Below are 12,598 nucleotides of genomic sequence, written 5' to 3' on the forward strand. Positions count from 1 at the left end.
AACTCCCCAGCACAGGGACTGTCTGTTTTTGTACTCCAATCCTAATGAATAGAAATGCATGTGTAATTAAGTTGCCAGATGTTTTGTCAGAGAAAAAGGAGATATTTGCCCTCTCTCTGTGGTAGTAGGACTTTCAAATAGTTATCAGCCTCAATACCAAGAGTATTCAAAGAGAGAAAAAGGATGGGAGGGTGAGATTCTGTGGCCTGCAATGTGTAGGAGGAGGTCAGACTAGATGATCATTATGGTCCCTTCTGACCTTAAAATTGATGAGTCTATGATGCTGCTGTAGCCTACTACCCAGAGACAGCTCTTTTACTCAGGGCTACATATCTAAGAAGCCAAAAAGCATGCATTTAGCCTCTCCTGCACAATAGTTTTAAGTGCACCTGGCTAGGGAAGTGAAAAAAGAGCAAGTGAGCTAAAAGTCATTCTACCCAATATTGAGGGAAACAGATAAATGAACCAGTCCTCACTCAAGAGTTTAGTGTGCAATATAAGCAATTCTAATTGTAGCACAGATATATATGCACTGAGGGAAGGCGGAGGAGAAAGAGAGAGAGAGAGAGAATGGGAAAAGGTTTTTTCTGTGATCCAAAGCTGGCTGATTACATGGTCTTTGCTGTGGAATGCCAGATCAAAGAGGTGGAGCAATCTACCAACACATGTACCACACTACGTTTTTATGACCAAGTGCATTAGCATATGTTATTTCAACTATTTTCATGTCTCACAAATTTTGTTCCAAAAACAATTCTCTGATGTAATATTTTATTTTCTACCTATATTGTACAGTATTCAAAATTCCATTTTGAACTATTGTTATACCACTGTTTACTCAAAACTATTCAGAGCGCTCTTTATAATACTTCATGACAGTGCTGTGTTGGGGGGTGGGGAGGAGAAGAGGAATAGAGAATGCATTGCTTCAATTTATGTATACAAATTTTATTGCAAGACCTGTAATTTTTAAGTCTACAGGCAAACACACAATGACCTGTGACAGAAAGACTTCAAAACCAGCACAAACAGAAAAATTTAACAGTTCATTCAACACTAATACCAAATAAAAGTGACAAGGGACTCCTCAATAGCCAAACAGGAAGCTTTCCAAATATTCTCTCTCCATGAGCAAACAAAATCCTCCATACTTTTGGTCCAAGATGTATGCTTTAAATTGACAGACATATGGATGCAGAGGAGTCTATGAGCGAGTGTACTTGCCCCAGATATGCAACATAAATACAGAAGCAATAAAGAGGAGACTCATAACCAAAACTGGAACAGGACCACTAGAAAGAAAGAAAAAAAGTCAGTTAAATCTCAACGATACATAAAGACATCTTGTTCTGAAGGTTAGGTAGAACCAGCCAAATAAATTACTCAGTAAATACACAGACTTAATATCAAAGCTCCTTCCTGCTCCCACTCCACACCCCTCACCAAATTAGTGATGGGGATTATTTTGTTATCTATTGCAAAAGTTTTAATACAAACATTACTGGAATGCAGCTTTTAGTAGTACAAGTTAACCCTTTAAGATTAACAGAAATAAGAACCATTTTCTCAGAATTCGTATCTGCCACATTAAGTTGGAAATCTAAGATTTAATTTTGATACCTCAGTTTTGAATTGCTGAAAGAATATGGATGCTTCCATTTGTACTATAACTATTACAGGGAGTATTTAGTCATTCACTGCTAATCACTTGTTGAAATCAGGATCTTAATACTCTGATCGTAAACTTTATCTCCACATTTTTCAATTCATGTTTCCGCCTCACATTCTGGTGGGTCTGCTACTGAGTTAGTGACCTGAGCATACTTGTACACAAATAGAGCACAAGAAACAATAGAGTCCCCTAGCAGCTAGTCAAACTTAGGTTCAAAATTAGAATATTTTAGCTTGGGAAGTAATTTACAACCAACTCTCCAGTTTTTAAGAAGTGAACAGAATTTTAAATGCAGCGAGGCAACAGATACAATCATTTTTCAAGTAGGCTTTTATAGTTACACCAGTTTCAGTTTGATTAAATTTACTGCAAGTGACACTGAAAAAAATCACAAGTGGAAGCTCTGTCCATTATAAATCCTTATCTAAAACTCCCAATCTGAACTTCGTGTTGGAATCTTTTATGCTCACTAACTCTATTTTTATGAAATTATAATTAGGGTATTATTGTTTGGAAAACTTCTCACACTTTCAATTTTAGACTGTGTTAAACTAGCTGATCTATGCTGTGACTAGTCTGAAGGGGATCCCAAGCAAATTAACGTGAGCGTTCCATTACAATAAAAACACCATTTTCTTACTGTGCATCTCATAACTACGGCTGTCAAGCAATTAAAAAAATTAATCACGATTAATCGCATGATTAATTGTGCTGTTAAACAATAATAAATACCATTTATTTAAATATTTTTGGGTGTTTTCTATATTTTCAAATATATTGATTTCAATTACAAGACAATACAAAGTGTACAGTGCTCACTTTATATTTATGATTACAAATATTTGCACTGTAAAAAACAAGAGTATATTTTAATTCACCTAATTCTCAATCTCCACTTACTGATAATTTGCTTCCCACAACCAAATCTCTGTACAAGTTTTCATGAATGATGTACCCAAGTATTCAGATTCTAATATCTAAACTGTATTGTTAAATCTATTCACCTAAATTTGAGTTATTGCGGATTATGTACTCTATGTATCATATGATATTTGAAAACAAACTTTGTATTTGTGGATAATCTAATCACTATGCCCAGATATACAGACACTCTTTTCCCAACCTATGTATTATATATATTTTTTTAAATTAGCTTTAATAAAATTTTTACATCTGGCACATAAATACCTTGTAACGCCGGCTGCAAAAGTGCCATTCAAACACCTGTTCTCACTTTCAGGTGACATTGTAAATAAGAAGCAGTCAGCAGTACCTCCCGTGAACAAATGTGTTTGTCTTAGCGATTGGCTGAAAAAGGAGGAGGACTGAGTGGACTTGTAGGCTCTAAAGTTTTACACTGTTTTGTTTTTGGGCGCAGTTATGCAACAACAAAAATCTACATTTGTAAGTTACACTTTCACGAGAGAGACTGCACTATGCTACTTGTATGAGGTGAACTGAAAAATACTATTTCTTTTATCATTTTTACAGTGGAAATATTTGTAATAAAAACAAAGTGAGCACTGTACACTTTGATTTCTATTACAGTACAGAATACAATATATTTGAAAATGTAGAAAAACTATCCAAAAATATGTATTAAATTTCAATTGGTATTCTATTATTTAACAGTGGAATTAATCACGATTAATTTTTTTTAATCAGTTAATTTTTTTTGAGTTAAATCGCGTGAGTTAACTGTGATTAATTGACAGCTCTACTCATAACACTGTACTTGATCTCCCTTCATTAGAGGCAGCACCAGATTTCCAAAAGTATGATTCATGCTATGGAGTTTTTATGATCAAGCAGATCTTATTTGAACATAATGTAAAAATGAAACTAAAGCAACTGATCTCCTTCATGAAAAGAAAAGGAGTACTTGTGGCACCTTAGAGACTAACCAATTTATTTGAGCATGAGCTTTCGTGAGCTACAGCTCACTTCATCAGATGTCACTTCATCATCTGATGAAGTGAGCTGTAGCTCACGAAAGCTCATGCTCAAATAAATTGGTTAGTCTCTAAGGTGCCACAAGTACTCCTTTTCTTTTTGCGAATACAGACTAACACGGCTGTTCCTCTGAAAACTGATCTCCTTCATGTTACTGTCTTCAAGGTTTTTCAACTCCTCATGCAATTTTCTGATTCACAGGCTTTTGAACATCCTCATCTCACAAACTATTTTAAATCATAATTGCTATCTACTATGCATAGCCCAATTTGGCTTTTTGTGCAGAATCTTGAATTTTATCCAACTGGATATAGATACGTAGATGTATTTAGCAATCAAACTAAGTGTAAATATGCAATATATTTTAGTTTGCAATTTCACAGTGCAATTCCATAGGCAACTCTTAGCTAATCCATCATTTCCACCATCTTCACAATATAGTTCCAGACCCCAAAAGTATAAATATGAATACATAAAATTAATGAAGCTCTAGGATCTTCCACAATCATAAAAAACAAACAAAAAACAAAAATTAAGAGGAACTCCCCACCCACTCCAAAATATATCTGACTTGCCACTTGAATCAATAAATCATTCTCACCCTTATTAAAATACAAATCATCTTCAGACCATTCCTATTTCTCATCCTTTCCAAAAGTACAACAGGTGATCTATTCAGTGAACAATTATAATTTATCTACCATATTTCAGTTAGGACAAATTGGCTCTTCCACATTTGTGATGACAATCAGACTATTTTCTCTAAAGCTGATCTCCAATTGTCTATGGCCTCAACAGAACTTTTTATTTCATTTTAGACTTATTATATTCTCAGGATCAATAACACATGAAATACTTGTTTGTTTTTCTAAGAGCCCATTTGGTTTGCCTCAATGTAAGTTCACAATCAGGAAGATTTACAAAACTGATCGAAAACAGCTGCTCCTACTGGAAAAAAAAAAACAACCCTCTCTCAACAACACAATAACCAAAAAGAGTGTAAGACAGACCCATGGTCATTTATAAAGGATTTTGTGTAAACGTATGTGAAACATGCAATAAATTTGAGTTAAGATTATTAAAATCTTCTGGTGGGAAAGAACTTTGCCATATTAACATCCTGGTGTGAAGACTTAAGTTTTTTTATACCAGCATTTTATTTTTTTAATCTTACTTTGGTGCAAGTACATCAGCATATAGTGACAGGCAAAATGGGCCTCCTTAAAGCAGACAGTTTTGTTATGGGTTCCCTCTTTATGAATTTGCATGTGACACAGATCTTACATAAGCTCTGTCTCTTCATAAACATATGCAAAACCAAAGACTCTCAAGTGCATTAGTCTTCATGGAAGAACTTGGTACCTTACTAATTATCATCACTGTTAAGGAGTACTAAACTTCAGTAAAGAAAAATTGTACTTCAGAAATTTAGTAAACATCTGCTACATAAATTACATTATGCCATGATGGTAACACACAGGAACATTAGCTACAAAGAGACCAAAAAGCCTGTTTCTATAGTTTACAGATTTTACAGAACTGATTACAAAAAAAACCCCAAAATGAACTACTCAGCCACTGCCGTTCTCCAGCTGCCCAGCTCCAAAGGCGCTGCTAGCAGGAGCATTGACGTAAGGATAGCGGTACTGCAACCCCCCCACAATAAACTTGTGACCCTCCCACAACTCCTTTTCCAATTACAACACCATGAACTTCATGATTTCAGCTATTTAAATCTGATATTTCACAATTTTAAAAATCTTATCACCATGAAATTGACCAAAATGGACAGTGAATTTAGTAGGGCCCTAGTTATTAAGCATCAAACTTTTCAAAAAATGATCAGCTGCCTATGGTCAGGCTACAAAGCACCCAATCAAAAAGCAGGTAGCAGGTGAACTGTTAGACACTGATAGCACGAGAGTGGAAGTAACAAATTACATGGAAAAAAACAGGTTTCAGAATAGCAGCCGTGTTAGTCTGTATCCGCAAAAAGAAAAGGAGTACTTGTGGCACCTTAGAAACTAACACATTTATTTGAGTATAAGCTTTTGTGGGGCTACAGCCCACTTCATGAAAGCTTATGCTCAAATAAATTTGTGAGTCTCTAAGGTGCCACAAGTACTCCTTTTCTTTTTATGGAAAAAAGTTACACTAATGCAAGATGAAAAAAAGATGGAAAGTATAAGAAGTGATTTGGAACAAGACAACAACAGTTTGGTTATATATTAATGAGCATCACATTGGCTAAATCTACTTGGACAAGACCTTATCCCAAGTGCTTTGATGAAACGTTGTAGATTTACAAAAATACTTTTGTAATCACCGTCAGCCTGGTTAAAAGAATACCAAGGATCTGTAAAACCCCAAATCTGTGGTGACATACGATGGAACACTCAAACAACATGTATGGAAACCTATATTAAAAATCAGTTACATTATCTCAGGATTGTGAGCGGTCTTGAGGAAGAACTTGAAGATAGTGGTCAGTATAATTGATAATCAAAGGGCTTTCCGGGAAACAAAGAACTTGATCAATCAATTGAAACCAGCTGTTGTGGCACTTGACACTTCAAAAAGGGACACCACATCAACAATTGCTGTTGCATGCAAAGTATGGTTGAACCTAATGATAAATGAAGATCTTGCACCATATCAAGCAAAAGTACACAAAAATTTCATGAAGCAAGTATTCATGTACACATGTTGGCCGACCTCCTTCATCTAAAATATGCAAGAAAGGAATTGTCATTTTAAGAAGAAATTGCAAGGCAGTGATTACTCAGCAAAAAAAATCTCAACTTTCTGCCATATATATACACTTGCATTTAAAGTAGAAGTAGCTCTGTATCCAAAAACACACACACACACCCCACAATATTTTCATCTGCTATCAAGGAGAAAGTTTCTCCTGTAATATGGTGGGGAAAATCTGAAGAATACTGATATTCTATCTGACTTAATAGAATTGGTGGTGCAATTTCAACATCCAGCAAGTACAGAACGAATCTTCTCAAATGCTGTATACATCCATTCAAATCTGGAGAATAGGCTTGGTCTAGCCACAACTAAAGTTGGTCTCCGGCTACAGAATGCTATATGCCCAAGTGGACTTCAACCAGTTGTCTGCAACTATGCATGCTTCTGATTGCTTAATGCTTCAAACCTGAAACTCTGCATTTTCATCTAATCAAATGTTTTTGACTTTTGGTTACATAACAGTGAAAACTGAAATGAGCTGACATGTGTAACTTCCTTGAGAAGATACTGAACCAAACTGTGCAATATTCCAATATTCAGTATTATAATTATATGTTATGCCCTCTGCAGTTTTATTTTTATCTGAACAATTCTAAATTAATCTCTGAGTCTATTGCCTCATGTAACCACAATTTGAATATGTAACTAAAACAAAGTGTACTGTGGTGTGCATTAATGAAACAGTTTTTAAAAGGCCTTAAACTGGGACTAACTAGTTTCTCCCTGGGTGTTAAAAACCATGATTTTACCTGGTAAATACAGCTCTGGTAAATAACATGCTATTCCTGCCTCAAGTTTCCATGTGACAAGGAAAGAGGCTGTTTCTCTCTATTTCTTGACTGTATTTGCCTATCACCCAAGCCTGGATGAGGGTGGGATCTATCACTTTTTTGGAAGGGACGAGGATATCTCCAAGAGTGTCAGGAACACTTGCAGAAGTGAGAAATCTACAGGCCTAAGTGTATAGGAGAAAATGGTTTGTGAATGAGATGGTATTTTAATAGCTATCAGAATGGCCATTTTATTTTATATTGCTTTTGCTGCTTGCTCAGGAAGCTCTTTCTTTTACAGCCAGCTGCAGCACCTACCACTTCGATTACCAACTTAAGGTATCTAAGAAGCTGCGTGCTAAAGATATGGTGTAATGGGCAAAGGGACTGATTGAGAGCACCTGGCTTTCTTCATCCCTACAACAGAAGACCAAGGAAATACAGGGTTGAAGCATTAAAACAAACCTGTGACATAGGTGTGAGCCAAGGCTGAAAAGGTTAGCCTTATAACACCAGTGTCTCTTAAAATGTTCGTCACTTCATTATGTTTAACTCAAGACGTGTGATTAATGAAGTTACCGTGTCCAGTGGACCTCATTAGCAGTGAGTTGCTTCTGACTGCGTGTATGACTGCAAACGGTACGTATTGATGTATAATGTTTTTTGGTATTTCTGCAATGGTGTTTTTATTGGCATTAAAAAAACCCAGAAAAACTGTAGATAATGAAGCCTTAGGTCCGAAGCCTACAACCACATATGCATGTGCCTTACTACTGTGAGTAACCTCTCTTGATTTCTTAGGACCGTTCATAGTACTCAAGAAAAGCACGTGCACGTCTGCAGGTTTGGAACCTTAGAGAAAAAATTCAAGTAATCATCTTGACTGTACTGTATTAACTTAAACATCTACCTACAAGATTGATCTTTTATATTTTTATAACCAGGTCTCCTCAAGGCATTCTTTCTGATTTATCTAAGCACTTGTGGTTTTCCCATATTTTCATGCATAATGTGCAGGCCAGATCAAATGACTCGGGGAGCCTGGACTACTGTATATAGATTTAAAACAACACTGTCACCCTCTTGCTGCTTTTGGGACTTACACTTTGAGCCCAGGGGAGTCCTCTGTGTAGAATCTCCACATGCCACCAGTGCCTGCTGAGGTAGTGCGGCCTGCGCTCCTAGTCCCACAGCTGGCGTTTTTCCTTGGAGGGAAGAACAAGGGAATCACAACCTGACCTGCATTCGCGATCAGCTGAGAACCACCAACCTTTCCTAGAAGTCAAGAAGAAACCCCCCCCACCCCACACAATCTCTTCCTGGTGCTGGTCTCAGACTTTGGCCCGCAGTGACCGTGCTCAGCGCTGGGTCCGGGCCACAGGGCGCTGCCAGGCTCGGTTCAGTGCCGTTAGCCACAGACATAGAGAGAAGTTGCCCGACACCCTCCCCCAGCCGCCCGCTCCCAGCTGGCACCAGGGGCAACGACGCCCATCGAGGCTCCCCCAGCTCAAGTGTCAGCCTCGGGGGGTCGGAGGGGGGGGCAGGAGGCGGCGCTATCGAGCGTTGTCGCGACCGGTGTCTCCATCGGGTCGAGGCCGGGCGGCGCAGCCAGGCTTTACCGAGCCCCGACCTCGGGGTCCGCCCCCGCCGGTACCTTTGCCGGACGGTGGATCCCGCAGCTCGAGGCGCCACCGCTTTGCTGGGGGAGCGGCCAGAGGCGCCGACGTTGGTGCCGCTGGGGCTGGGGCCGGGCTGCGGAGAGAAAGAGACAGCGCGTGAGACGGGACCAGCGCGAGCCAGGGCGCGGAGGGGGGATCGGGGCCCCGCGCTCTCACCATGGCAGCGACTCTGCGTTCAAGGAAGCGCGCGCGCGGGCCTCAGAACTCTCCCGTCTCCAAAATTCGCTGCGGCTGCTGCAGATACCCCAGGTCTAGCTGCCCCGCCCCTAGGACCGCTCGCCTCCTGGGCCTCCCAAGGCCCCGCGGTGGACTAGGACACTGCCTGACTCCAGCCGCCTCTCAGGAGACAGTTTCCAGAGCAGCGAACCGAGCTCAGGGCTCCAGCCGCCAGAGTCCTGTCCCCCTCCTGTGCCCGAACCCCGCCTGAAACGGAGACACCACAGGACGCGCGGGCTAAGGACCCAGGCAGCACCAGGTCACCTATGCGGGGACGAAGGCTGATGTGTCCCAAGCTGGCAGCACAGCGAGAGGGCGGAGCTGCGCATGCGCTCTCTGCAGTGACACGTGGACTAGCCCAGGTCCCGGAATCACTTCTTCGCTCAAAAGAAGCGGGCTCCGCCTCCTCTCTGGCGGGTGCAGGCGCCAGCATGGCAGGGGGGCCGGGCTCGGGCCCGTCCGTGCTGTTCCTGCACCCGGACCTGGGCCTGGGCGGCGCCGAGCGGCTAGTGGTGGACGCGGCGCTGGCGCTGCGGGCGCGCGGCTGCCGCGTGCAGATCTGGACCGCGCACTACGACCCCGCGCGCTGCTTCTCGGAGACGCGCGGCCTGCCGGTGCGGAGCGTGGGGGATTGGCTGCCTCGCAGCCTCTTCGGGCGGGGCCACGCGCTCTGCGCCGCGCTGCGCATGGCCTACGTGGCGCTCTACGTGCTGCTGCTGAGCGGGGAGGAGATGGACGTGTTCGTGTGCGACCAGGTGCGGGGGCGGGGCCAGGGCCAGCAGCACGTGCTCTGGCCCAGCGCGAGGAGCTGCCGGGGCCGCGCGCCCGGTGCGGGGAGGGGCGGCGCGGTCACAGCTCGGTTCGCAGCCGGGAACCGAAGGGAGGGGGCGTCAGGTGGGCCCTGAGCCGGGAGGGCGCTGCCTCCCCTCGCTGGGCACGGGCCCTGAGCCCGGGTGCGGACCGCACGGGTGGGGCTGCGAGTCGCACGGCCACGTGTTTCGCTGGTCACGGGCGGGCAGGGGAGACCGCCAGGCGCCTGCCCTTCGGGTCGCCTCTCCCCGGACCGAGAAGGGAAGCCCGCCGAGTGGCGGTTTGCCAGCAGCATCTGAACCCCCCCCCCACCCCCCCACCTCCCCGCCCCTTGCGGGAGGCCGCGAGTGAGAGTAAGCACCGGGTCGTCACAGTCCGCGCCGCTTCTTCCTCACGCGGAACGCTTTAGTTTTGAATCCACAAGTGTCGCTCCGGGATAGATCCTATTGTAGAAACTGGGACTGAATAAACAGTGCTGTCTCTTACTCTCACCCCCACCTCTCGGTTTATCCAGGTGTCTGCTTGTATCCCAGTCCTCAGGCTGGCCAGAACTCCTAAGAAGGTTTTGTTTTACTGTCACTTTCCTGATCAGCTTCTGACCAAGAGAGAATCTTTTCTTAAACGCATCTATAGAGCTCCACTTGACTGGTTGGAAGAGTATACTACTGGCATGGCAGATTGCATTGTTGTCAACAGCAATTTTACAGCTAATGTCTTCAAGAATACATTTAAGTCCTTAAATCAGATTAAACCAGACGTCCTATACCCTTCGTTGAATGTCAGTACCTTTGAAACAATTGTTCCTGCAGATATAGCTAGTATAATTCCCCAGGGGAAAAAATATTTGTTTCTTTCAATCAATAGATTTGAAAGGAAAAAAAACCTAGCATTAGCTCTGGAAGCTTTACATGATCTTCGTGGCAGGCTCGATGCTCAAGAGTGGAATGAAGTTCATCTAGTTTTGGCTGGTGGTTATGATGAAAGGGTTTTGGAAAATGTGGAACATTATGAAGAGCTGAAGACTATTGCGACTAAGCTTAATATTAGCAAGCAAGTCACTTTTGTGAGGTCTTTTTCAGATGAACAAAAAATCTCTCTTTTCAATAACTGTGTGTGTGTGCTTTATACGCCAAGCAATGAACACTTTGGCATAGTTCCTTTGGAGGCTATGTATATGAGATGTCCAGTTATAGCAGTTAATTCAGGTGGTCCTTTGGAATCTGTTATAAATAATTTTACAGGATTTTTGTGTGATCCTCTTCCAACACAATTTTCTGAGGCCATGGAAAAATTTGTGAGAGACCCTGCCTTAAAGAATACAATGGGAGCAGCTGGAAGAGCAAGAGTTACAGAAAAATTTTCTTCAGACGCTTTTACAGAACAGCTGTACCAATACATATGTAGATTAACACAATAACAGATACATGCCGTAGTGTAATTTAGTGCTTTGTCATGTTTCTGATTTGTACATGAGACAGTTGATTAAACTGACGTCTAGGCTAGTGCAAGGATGCTGAAATATTTAGAAAACTTGAGTTAATCTTTAAACTACACTTTTGATAGTCTGTTTCATGCCGGTTGCCACAAAATAACAAGATTTAGTTGAGGTGGATTTGTTTACCAGTGACTACATTGAATTTTTGCTGCATATCATGTACTGGAAAATATTTTAATAAATTTATTAGACTTGCTAGTTTAAACTGGGGAAAGTTAAAATTATGGCAAGTCTTCAGGTTGTATAAGATGATTAACTTTCTTATTTAAACTTTCTTCTCTACACTTGCTATGAATTAACTTTACAGTGCAATTCTTCTGTTGTAATACTATGCACCATAATTTTCCACTTGAATGAATTTCTACTGAAAGGCTCTGCCAGATCTCTGCCAATTCTGGTGTGGATGCAGTCATTGAAAATACAGTGAGCTATACATATGCAATAAAGTCCCATGGTTTTTTGTGTTTTGTTTTTTTTTAAATGCTAACCTGTAGCCTGGTGATGTTGAACAGTCTTAAACGATCTTATTTGTCTGAGAACTCCTGTCCTTAAATTGTATCACCTAATCATCTCTAATGTCATAATCCCAGTAACTAGCTGTTGTTCTTGGAGCAGTAGCAGAGGAAAGAGAGAGAAGGATGAAACCAAGGATGTCAAAATCCCTCAGACAAAAAATGGGGCTAGGATTTAACCCCATTTTCCCCTCAAAAGTCTCTGAAATCTTCTTGAATATCAGCTGTTATACTAAATGTCTACATCTACTGAATTTCATTTTGTCTATTAGAAGCGTGTCTTGATACGGCTTTCCTTTGTGGATTTTCTGATCCGCACATAACCAGATAGATATGTGGAAAAAGCCTTGACATTTTTCTTCCATTTCCTTTCAAGATGTATCCCCATAGTCTTGAGTCATGCAAAAATGATAATATGAATGAATATTTCCCACAATCAAAATGTCAAATTGAGTTTTTAAAAGAGACGGTAATATGTCCATCACTGCATAAAAGTTCAGTTATGTCTTTTAAAACTAAGATGGTGGATGAAGTCATAGTGAGAAAAGTATACAGTCCTCTGTTTTGGTTTTAGAAAATCACACAAAGAGCAAAAAATGCATGAAGTTAACTAACAGCCTTAGATATAGATTCTGCAAGTTTCTCTGTTCAGGGAGACTTCACTGTGAAACAGGCCTTAGATATGTTTGATATATAGTGGTTCTTATAGTGTACAATGTATCAGAACATCA

At 41.4% G+C, this 12,598-nt stretch overlaps 2 protein-coding genes across 2 annotated transcripts; one reads left to right on the plus strand and one right to left on the minus strand.

Moving 5' to 3' along the window:
• Positions 1-927: 927 nt before the first annotated feature.
• On the minus strand, positions 928-9,284 carry SEC61B (SEC61 translocon subunit beta). Its single transcript, XM_048839407.2, has 4 exons — positions 8,991-9,284; positions 8,810-8,907; positions 8,259-8,360; positions 928-1,292 (listed from the first exon to the last, which is right to left on the minus strand). The coding sequence occupies exons 1-4, from the start codon at positions 8,991-8,993 to the stop codon at positions 1,205-1,207; spliced, it is 291 nt and encodes a 96-aa protein (XP_048695364.1). The 5' UTR covers positions 8,994-9,284; the 3' UTR covers positions 928-1,204.
• Positions 9,285-9,370: 86 nt separating this feature from the next.
• Positions 9,371-11,815, plus strand: ALG2 (ALG2 alpha-1,3/1,6-mannosyltransferase). The gene is made up of 2 exons (XM_048839406.2): positions 9,371-9,805; positions 10,375-11,815. Exons 1-2 carry the CDS (start codon positions 9,482-9,484, stop codon positions 11,275-11,277), a joined length of 1,227 nt encoding a protein of 408 aa, XP_048695363.2. The 5' UTR covers positions 9,371-9,481; the 3' UTR covers positions 11,278-11,815.
• The last annotated feature ends 783 nt before the right edge of the window (positions 11,816-12,598 follow it).

This window comes from Caretta caretta, chromosome 2 (assembly GCF_965140235.1).
Source record: "Caretta caretta isolate rCarCar2 chromosome 2, rCarCar1.hap1, whole genome shotgun sequence".
NCBI lineage: Eukaryota > Metazoa > Chordata > Testudines > Cheloniidae > Caretta > Caretta caretta.